A 10974-nucleotide genomic window follows, 5' to 3' on the forward strand; every position below is an offset into this window, starting at 1 on the left:
AACTGGCATAACAAAGTTTATTAAGAAAATATTCTGCATCCCACTTTGGTGAGTGGCGTCTGGGGTCTTAAAAGCTAGCAAGTGGCCATCTAAAATGCATCAATTGGCCCCAACCCACCCCGAGCAAAGGAGAATGAAGAATACCAAAGATACAAGCAAAATATTAGCCCAAGAGACAAAAAGGACCACATAAACCAGAGACTCCATCAGCCTGAGATCAGAAGAACTAGATTGTGCCCAGCTACCACCAATGACTGCCTAACAGGCAACACAACAGAGAATCCTTGACGGAGCAGGAGAAAAGTGGGGTGCAGAATTCAAATTCTAGTAAAAAGACCAGACTTAATGGTCTGATTGAGACTGGAGGAACCCCAGAAGACATGACCCCTGGACTCTCTGTTAACCCAGAACTAAAAGCATGCCTGCAGCCAACTCTTCAGACAAAGATTAGACTGGACTATTTTATAAGACATAAACAACTCGATAGCACTAGTTTTTTTTTTTTTTTTTTATAAGACATAAAATGATACTCAGGAAGAGTGTGCTTCTTAGTTCAAGTGGATACATGAGACTAAACAGACAGCTCCTGTCCGGAGGAGAGATGAGAAGGCAGAAAGGGATAGGAACTGGTTGAACGGACATGAGAAATCTGGGGTTGAAAGGGGGAGTGTGCTGTCACATTATAGGGATAGCAACTAAGATCACACAACAATGTCTGTATAAATTTTTGTATGAGAAACTAACTTGAGCTGTAAATTTGCACCTAAAGCACAGTACAAAAAAAAAAAAGATTCAAAAAATAAGATGTTTAAAAAAAAAAAAAACAGTTGCCATACAGTCAGTTCTGACTCACGGCAACCCCATGTGTGTCAGAATAGAACTGTACTCCACAAGGTTTTCAGTGGCTGGTTTTTCAGTAGTAGACAGCCAGGATTCTTCTGAGCCACCTCGGTGAGACTTGAACCTCAAACCTTTTGGTTAGCAGCCAAGCACTTTAACTGTTTACACCACCCAGGGGCTCTCAGTTTTATCTACAGCTCTCCTAAAAGGTACAGGAACACCATTCCCCTGCACCCAGTTTTCACACTGCATTGGAAAAGAGTTAAGATCATATAACCCTCATTTCCACAGCAGCCTCTGAATTTCCTTTTGAGGCTCTGCTTCTTTACCTCCTCATTCTCTCTGTTGTTTTAAGCTTTGATTTGAGCTACAGCAAAACATAATCTTCCTGGAGTTTATATAGGAAACCAGAAAAAAAATCTCCAATCTCCATAAAACAACCCATACTCACACTGAGCCACATGTAGGAGAGGTCACAAAGATGCTAGTCAGTGGTGAGAGATGATCTGAAGTCAATCAACCCAAAGGCTTTTCCAGGCAGGAACGACTTCGAAGGTGCATTCACAAAAACCATTGTGCTCTCATAGAAAGGGCTTTGGTTCTGGGTCAGAGACCTGACACATTCTACTTACTAGCTGTGTGACCTTGGGTAAGTTACTTGACCTCTCTGAGCATCAGTTTTATCATCCATAAAATGGAATAACAATGTCTACTAGCGTGATTGTCACAAGAATTAAGAATAATTCATGCAAACAGTGAGGTTTATAGTAAGAGCTCCCCCCAAAGATAACAATGTTGATGTCTTTATTCCCCAAACACAGTGTCTTTGCATGAAATAAGAATAAATATTCGTGCGAGAGAGGGAAAAGGAGGATTTGAAAAATGCAAGTTTAGCACTGGTATAAATCCTGACAGAGATAGTTTCCTCTTTTCTCTTAAGCTTTTCCGATTATAAACATATGTTTAGTGTGGAAAATTTGGAAGACCATAGACTAAGAACACCGTGGATTATTAGCCAGCACCACAGACCCCTAGTGGCCATTGTGGCTTTGTTGCCTGTTACAGGATTATGTCCATCTGGCCTCTTATAGCTATGTGTCAACACCCAGTCTCTGCTATTCCAGAACCCTACCACGTCCACTAGTAATACCAGGGAGCCCAAGACCAAGACAGCTTCCTCTGTCATCAGCCCCAGCTTACAAAGGACAGCCGCTGTTAAGCTCTTCTATGATGCAGGTGTTCCTCACTAGTGACACCTTGTTGCTTTAGCAAAGGGAGCGTCAGCTGTGCCCTCCCACGGACCAACTGGTGAGTTCTCTGGTCTTGTGTGATAAATCCATTCTAGCAGGCCCACCTCTCTGAGTCTTTTGCTCCTCAGTACTCTGCCAGGGCCATTTGGGCTTCTCCTCCTCATTACCATAGGCCATCGTGTTCCCCAAACTTTAAGAAGCCATCCCAACAGCACATTAGGACCAGATCCAGGTGTCCTTATGAGGACGTTAAGTACCAAGCCCTGGAGAATGCCTCCATGTCAATAAGCTCTGCTCAGGTTTTCTTATATTCTGCCACTTTCCCCATCTCATTCCAGTCCAACACCCTCAAGATCCATTCCCAGGCATATGCTACAGGTATCTCCTGGTTTGCATTAGTCAAGTCCTGAGTTTCCTTCCGTTTCTCCCACAGCAAGGTGAGTCCTTCCCCAGCCAGGTTATCCCTCATACTCATCTAGAACCAATAAAGGGTTGAGAGCAAGAAGTGTCATGTAAAGCAGCCTTCTCAGATGGGGTCTCTATATGGTCTCTAAGCAAGGAGAACCTACTTTGCTCTGGCAAGGAAGAGTGGACCCCTCCTGCACAGGAACTTCAAAGGCATCCACCTAATTGTCCCCATGCCGGCAGCTCTCTGTGCCTCACTCCTTCCCTATTAGGATCTTGACTTAAGTGTAGGAGACTTGCCAGGATTTTGAATGCAGCCGTTTAAACAATTCAGCTGCTCTGCCATTAAGGCTGGGCCTGATTTTCAGCACAGTCTGCCCTCTAGCTGCAGAAGAAAAGAGTCTTTTCAAATGCTACCGTCTTAGTTATCCAGTGCTGCTATAACAGAAATACCACAAGTGGATGGCTTAACAAAGAGAAATTTATTCTCTCACAGTTAAGCAGGGTAGAAGTTCGAATTCAGGGCACCGGCTCCAGGGGAAGATTTTCTGTCTGTGTCCGCTCTGGAGGAAGGTCCTTGTGATGCATCAGTCTTCCCTTGCTGTGGGAGCATCTCAGCGCAGGAACCTCAGGTCGAAAGGACACGCTTTGCTCCCATCACTGCTTTCTTGGTGGTATGAGGTTCCCAGCTCTCTGCTTACTTCCCTTTCCTTTTATCTTGAGAGATAAAAGGTGGTGCAGGCCATACCCCAGGGAAACTCCCTTTACATTGGATCAGGGATGTGACCTGGTAAGGGTGTTACAATCCCACCCTAACCCTTTTTAACAAAAAAATTACAGCCACAAAATGGAGGACAACCACAAAATACTGGAAATCATGGTCCAGCCAAATTGATACACACATTTGGGGGGCGGGGGGCCATAATTCAATCTGTGACAGCTACCTTCTGGCATTCATACCATGCCCTGAGTGCTTTGATTGCACTTAACAACCAAGTAACCCCAACCTACAGTCCTTAACATTGCTATCGTTCCTTGTCTCTGGAATGTTGTAGACACTGTTTTAGCCAGCGCATACCTTTCCACATGTATCCCATCCCAATTTACCATATGTGAGTCTTAGTAATTATGATGCACCAACGTACCTTATTGCTCTCAGAGCCAACATTTCTGCCTACCACATGCTGGCTAAGTTCCCAAAAGACAGCTGTGCTGGATTGTATCCATTTATGTTCTTTGACCCACTCTCCACACTTTGTCAACCTATCACCCAGGAGGCTCACCTTTATGACGGAATCAATGGGCACCCTCGCCATCTGCCTTCCTATTTGATTCAGCCAATGGGAGGCACAAGCAGATGAGGGGATGGGAGGAGAGTTGAGTATTTGCTTCCCCAACTCCCTCCCTACCAGGCCTCAAGTCAGTAATGGCTGCCTCCTCCTACCAAAGACCACAGCTCCTGCCAGGCATCCTTCTCCTACAGTTCTCTTTGGGTCTGATAACCACTCCATCCTCTTGCTCTTTCAGCCTAGAGTCATAGGACTCCCCGTTGCTTCTAAACTGCAGGTGTTTCACCACCCCCTTGGTTTCCTTTACCCTGGCCACACATTTGTAAATACTTTCTTCATTAAACTTTCCTCAACATCCCACTGAAATGGAATGTCTGTTTCCTGGTAGGACCCTTGCTAATGCAGTGGCCATCTTTTCTCAGGTTCTGTCAAGCCCTTATTGTTTCTGCTATTTCTCCCTACGTTCTCTTAAGAAGCAACTCTTTCTCTCAGAAAACCCTGGGAAAAATTCTTAGGGATGGGTTGGAAACCCCTTGAGTGGTACCACCCAGTATCTTCCCTAAGCATCACCTACTGTCCCAGCAAAGACCCCTGGCACTCCTTTTTATGTAAGAGTGACTTCCTTGCCCACTAGTAGATTTGCACTGAAAGTTAAGGGTGACATTTGCTAATGCCCCTTGGTCCCAGGTATTCACCCCAGCAACCCAGGGCTTGACCATCAATATCAACAGTTACTTGGCTGTTTTGCATGGAAGCACCTTGATTTCTGAAACAGAACTCCTGGCTCCCAGCTATGCCAGGGGTATGTACGCAAATCAGGCCACCTGTGGGGCTCAGACTACCCAGAGTCATCTCTCTGTGTCTCTTATTAAAAATGACACCCTAAACTAATGCTCAAGATAACCTTGTAGTTCATTTTAAGTATATTTCTTACTGTTATTTCAAGTGTATTGATGACTAAAAAGAGTTTTGTTTTTTTTTTAAGTTTTATGAATTCAAAAGGCAGAAGGCATGCTTTATTGGCATTAATATAGATTTTTCTTGCATATTATGAAAAAGGAACAAGGTTAAATCCCCCCCTCCCAAAATACCAGAATTAGTGAAAGACACTTGCATGACATTACAGACTTTAAAAAAAAAAGCCACAGAGGATCAGCTGCTGTAAGATTTGAGGGCAAGAGCTAGATAATCACAGACTTTTTCCTCCAAGACAGCAGTACGGTTTTACCCCAACAAACGTGTAAAATTTCTGAGTTTAATGAATTTCTGTTTAAGTTTAAAATATCCTAAGTGGGGATGAATACTTGTGATTGAACATTTTGGAGATAGCTCTGGGAGAACATCGCACTTTAAAAATATGGGTTTAGTTCCATACGTTTTTAAGCCTAAATGATAGCTCCAGTACATTTTTTTTTCTGAGTTTTTGTTTTTGGTTTGTTTGTTCTTATCACAAAGGGGTCCCTTTATTAAGGCTCTTAAAGAAACTTAGGAAATTTCACTTGGGAAAATAACCACACAAATGCAAACACCTCTTAATTTGAGTTATTGCTACCCCCCTTGCTTTGTTAATCTGAGCAGTCTCTATGTACAGATCACTGCTCAGTTACAATGGGAATGGGTGTTTTCTCCAAGGAAGCTCACAGCTGGATTTTCTTGGGGGCAGGAGGACTAGAGCACTGGTCTTGTTACTTTCTGGCCCTTGGATCATAGAGTTCAGCTGGAAGCTGGTAGTTAAATAGGATGTGAGAATGTAAAGAATTTCTCACCTCATTTCCCAATTACACCTAATGCATTTGAATTATCAGCATATTGGGAGAGAACTGCCATACACAAATTATATTCCAAGACTCAAGGCAAAGAAACATGAATTTGGAGACGCATGAATCTCATCAATTATTTTGGTGAAAGCACAAATATTGTTTTACATTTTTAGCATAAGTAGGCTGCACCTAATGGAGAAGGTAACCTCCACAGGTAAGGTCAAAATTAAACAGTCCTTGAATCCCGGGGGTAGAACTGCTTATGCTGCCTGTGCAGGTGGGTCCGTGAGGCTCAAGGCCGCCAGCTATGTTGTGCAGACCACGCCAGCTTCAGATGGTCTCACACTCGGTGGTAGCAGTGGAGCAGGCCCCGCAGTCACAGCGGACAGCCACGGGGTAGGTGTAGAAGGGATCGACTCCAGGAGCACAGTTAGGCAGCTTGACGGTCACCTGTTTGGTCTCATTGTAGGTACAGACTCGATGATAAGCTTCAATGTAGGGAGGTTCCAGAATGGGTTTCTGTCCCCACAGGTAAAAAACAGGAAACCCATTAGAACAAGCAATGCTTTTTCATTTTCTTGGTACCACTTATCACTATCAGAAATTGTTGTTTCCTTGTTGACCTGTTTCCTGCCAGTAGAAAGCCAACTCCTGAAAGCAGGAATCTGTTTTGTTCACCATCATATCCTGAGCTCCCAGTGCAGTTTGAGGGTCCTTGCACTTGCTATTTTCTCCACCTGGAACGTTCTATACATTCACTCCTTCATCAATTTCAGATTTTTGTTCAAGTATCACCCCTTCAGGGATGCCTTTCCTGACTATCCCTTTTAAAATTGCAACATCTCACCTCCACGCTCTGGAACTTACTAACCTCCTTCCTGCTTTATTTTTCTCTGAGGCATTTATCAATACCATCCGACATATTATATACTTATTTGAGTTATATTTCTTTCCCCTCTAGAAAATAAGCTCTGTTAGGACAGGGATTTTTGTCCATTTTACTCACTGCTGTGTCTCCAGGACCTAAAACAATATCTGGCACACAGGATATTCTCAATAACTGTGTTGAATAAATGAAACAAAATAGAGCAAGGCAACTTGCTGAATGCCCTGTGAGTTGTTCTGCTAATCCAAGGATTCATTTCCTTCTTCACCTTTATGAATCCTAAATTCAAAGATAATTTTAATAAACAGAACATGTAGATCAGAAAACCTGCATAAGGCAGGCAATAAAATCTCAAGCCCTGCAGTCAGATAGATGGAGCATGATCTACGGCCGATTTGTCACTTGCTGGGAGCCTTGGAAAATCCAATTAATGGCTCGAAATCTCAGTTTCCTCATCTGTGAAACAAAATAACTACCTCATAGCAATTGTTGTGAGGAAAAAGGTAAGACGGTATTTCTAAAGCACTCAGCCTAATGCCTCGCACAAAGTAAGTGTTCAATAAATGACATCAATTATTGCTATTTGAGCAATTATAAATAATAATAAAAATGACAATTAACAAATTTCCAAAAGGGCAGCACCTTCACTTGTTCTGGGGAAAAATAGATATATTTAATGGAGGCTCAGGAGGAAGTACTTACATGAATGTCATAAAAATAGCCGTCTAGCCTTTGATGACTACCATACAGAAATGCTGAATTGTTCTTGACTGTTTTCTGCAAACTTTTAAGTCCGCATTTTAACCTTCCTCAGTTTGCCTCATGACCTCTCACCCTCAGTACTCTCAGAACCTAGACTGGGTTGTCAGATAAAATATAGGACACCCAGTTAAATAGAAATTTCAGATAAATAATAATTTACCAAATAATTTTTTAGTATAAGCCTGTCTCAAATATTGCATGGAACAGACTTTTACTAAAAAATTGTTTGTTGTTTATCTGAAATTCCATTTTAAATGGGCGTCCTGTTTGTGTTTTGTTTTGTCTGCTAAATCTGGCAACCCTAAACCCTTGTCAGGAGCAAAAGCTATTTTCAGCAACAGATTCACCTTCAGATGTAAGTCTGGCCACTTCGTCTTCATGAACATCTTTATTGTCAGACATGCTCCTCAGGTGAGTTACAAAAAAAAAAAGTGCTTCCTATCTGAGAAACTTTCAGATTGCATGGAAAATAAACCTCATTCCTTTTTTTTTTTTTTTTTCCCCTGTAAGTAACCTCTTTTTTCGTAACACAGAAAGACAAAAATAAAAACTGGCTCAAAGTAAGGATAATCTTGTTTTTTAATGCTTGGTGTGTCCACTTCTCCAGCAAGAGCACCACCCTCCCTTGGTGACTGTGATCTCCTTAAAAACATTCATCAATTTATAAAAAGAAGAGATGATGGGATGACTTGAAGATAAACAGTGGTTTGAGGTTTTGGCCCACAAAGAGCTCCAAGATGCAAGATACAAGTGAGGAGAGGCAATGCCAGGCCAGGCCCTGAATATGAGAACGTGCCAAAGTTCCTTGCATAAAATTGATGTCAAGGGACAGCCACAGTATCCTTAGCAACTGAATTTTTTCATTTGGTGATCAGGTCTTAAGCCCCTGAATGATGCAAAAAATAGAACTAATCTAGTGGAGTAGTTTCCTTTAATTTAGAAGTTTCATCACCATAACCCAAGTGCATTCATGGGACCATAATTTTCTCTAAGTAATAGCAAGTTGCCCTCTGAGTCCCTAAATACCAAAAACCAGTTGCTGAGAGGTCAATTCCAACTTATGGTAACCCTATGTACATCAGAGTAGAACTGTGCCACATAGAGTTTTCAATGGCTGACTTTTTGGAAGTAGATCACCAGGCCTTTCTTCTGAGGTGCCTTTGGGTGGACTCGAACCTCCAACCTTTTGTTTAGCAGTCCGAAGTGTTTACACCACCCGGAGATTCTGCGTCCCTGAATAGAAGAATATTTTTCTGAATAGTAACATCTTTGCACAGCACTCATGTGCTTCTAGGGCAGCATTGATTAGGTTAGAACCTATAAAACTCCAGGTAGAGGTCAATTCCATTTAATGCAATGAATATTTATTGAATGCCTTGCTCATACATGACACTTTGACAAGAGTTATGAAAACACGAGGATGACCCTCAGTCCCTGCACTCCAAGAACTTAAAATCCAGTGCTGAGGAACAAAGTAAGACAAGGTAGAATATAGTCAAGGCCTTCCCAGGAGTTAGAAAAGGCTTAGATAAGGAGTTGGCACTGAAGACGGTCACCTATGAATAAATATGATCATGACTGGTGGAAATGAGAAGGAATATTGGGAAAGGATGAAAAATGAGATTCCATGAGGAATGTTTCATAAAGCCTTTTAATAATCAGTCAAACAGGGCCAGAAATAAGAATATGTGTGCTGGGAAAGCGAGCAGACGCCATATTGCTAAGGACCTTGAAAGCTGGTTCTTGATTTGGCAGTACTGGGTGATCATTAAAGGTGACAAGATGAGACAAGATCAGAGCTAGGGCTCCTCAGTAACAAACATGGGCCTCAGTGAGAAGAATGGACAGTTGCTCTGTGGTGTGACTTGACGGAGTGCTGAATGGCCCTCTCTTCCTCCCTCAAACTCCTCATCTCAGACCAACAGAGTTCTAAGTTTGCTTGAGATTTTTATCCCCATTTTAAATGTAAATGCCTCTAAAACAACCTTATATATTTGAATAGGGAACCCTGGTGACCTAGTGATTAAGAGCTCACCTGCTAACCAAAAGATTGGCAGTTCAAGTCCACCAGCAGCTCCTGGGAAACTCTACAGAGCAGTTCTACACTGTCCTATAGGGTCACTGTAAGTCAGAATCCACTGGATGACAACAGGTAGATACTTGAATACAAAGGAATTTAACGGATCCATTAGTGATAATCCCTGAGGGTCCTAGGGAGTTGAGGGATTCCTGGTGGCATAGTGGTTAAGAGTTTAGCTGCTAACCTAAAGGTCAAATCCACCAGCTGCTTCCTTGGAAACCCTATGGGGCAGTTCTATTCTCTTCTATAAGGTCACTATGAGTCAGAAGTGACTTGATGACACCTAACAACCTCAGGGCTGTGGGAGAGGCACTGAAGGAGAGGCTGAGATCCAGTCTTCACCCACCTCACCATTCAGTTTAGGGCCTCTCTCTTGGTCGTTCTCTGGCATTATCACACTAGAGCTCCAAGATGCTAGCCTATTGCAATGTGTGATAGATGCGAGGGAGGAGCTTTGGTCATAGGTTAAAACCAAGAATTTATTCCCAATTGTTCACTGACTCTTTATGTGACTTTGCAGTCACTCACACCTTGAATTTCTCCATGTCCTTTGTAATATAGGTAGAATAGTACATCTTGCCCTCCTAGAGATGATTCCCAAACACACAGACTCCATGTAAATCAAATTATTAATCTTATCAAGGCTTTGTTGGAGGGGCATAATATTTCTTTCAGATAACTTTTGGAGGATGCCAAATAATTGTTTTTGCCTTGTTTTTTTTAAATCCACAGGAAAAGGCAGATTCCCAATTCTACCTAATTTCATTAAAAAAAAAAAAAAAAGCAAACACTTAAGAGTCAGGCCCAAGTGGCTGCCCCCAAAGGCACCCACCCTGGGCCTGTTTTAGCCACTCACCTCCCAAGTCTCACAGCGGCCCCAGCAGGCATCCGTGGTGATTCGAAGGCCTCTGCAACCCGGCTTCTTGGCCACAAAAGTAAACTCCCTCACAGCACAGCCCACAAAGGTGTGCAGGCTCTCATTGGAGGTGCTGAGGACACAGCTGCAGCCAACCAGAAGGAGGAGGGCCATGGGGCCAAGGAAAAGGTATGCAGGCCTCATGCTGTTCCTCAGGAGAGGGAGAGGAAGGAGAGTTAATTTACAGAACCAGCTGCCCCGATGGGACAGAAGGCCAACAATATGTTGGTTGCATTCAAAGGGACCTTGCTCTTAGCATCTTAGAAAAAAATGGGCCACGAAATTATAAATGCTGACAAATTCCAACACAGGTACCCATGGTTTCCTTGTAGCTGGCTCCACAGACCCACTGTGTCTTCTTGATACCCCTCATCCAAGGGCATACTCAGGCTACTCCTTATTGTGACCCAACTGCTGGACTTGACTTGTTGTTAGGGTGTTAGCAAAGGTTGTTCCAACAGTCTCTTCAAAATGAATGTAAAGTATGAATAACACCAAAAGTAATGCACATTCTAACATAACACATGTAAATTATTTTTCTTCAGATCCCGAGTATTTGGATGCCATGTTATATGCTTCGCTCAAAATTATATTTTCAAGCATGATGGGTGGGGAATAAACAAATATTAACAACTCTATGCCCTATGCATATTGTTACTAACCCAACATACCACAAAACATGGATGTGCAGAAGAGATATGAAACCTGGTCACCTGACTTAGAATCCCCTTCATAAAATGTGTCCTCCCCCTACCACTTGGCTCTGCAGAAGGCTCTTGCTGTAAC

At 42.6% G+C, this 10974-nt stretch overlaps 1 protein-coding gene across 1 annotated transcript; it reads right to left on the minus strand.

The window, feature by feature from the left end:
• Window positions 1-5874: 5874 nt before the first annotated feature.
• On the minus strand, window positions 5875-10332 carry GPHB5 (glycoprotein hormone subunit beta 5). The gene is made up of 2 exons (XM_049899551.1): window positions 10129-10332; window positions 5875-6063 (listed from the first exon to the last, which is right to left on the minus strand). The coding sequence occupies exons 1-2, from the start codon at window positions 10330-10332 to the stop codon at window positions 5875-5877; spliced, it is 393 nt and encodes a 130-aa protein (XP_049755508.1).
• Window positions 10333-10974: the final 642 nt, after the last annotated feature.

This window comes from Elephas maximus, chromosome 10, assembly GCF_024166365.1.
Source record: "Elephas maximus indicus isolate mEleMax1 chromosome 10, mEleMax1 primary haplotype, whole genome shotgun sequence".
In the NCBI taxonomy this organism is placed as follows: Eukaryota; Metazoa; Chordata; class Mammalia; order Proboscidea; family Elephantidae; genus Elephas; species Elephas maximus.

Coding starts and splice junctions, on each gene's coding strand:
- GPHB5 (XM_049899551.1), bottom strand. CDS start 10,332: ATGAGGCCTGCATACCTTTTCCTTGGCCCCATGGCCCTCCTCCTTCTG. Junction 6,064..10,128: donor GCCGCTGTGAGACTTGGGAG/GTGAGTGGCTAA, acceptor CTGTGGGGACAG/AAACCCATTCTGGAACCTCC.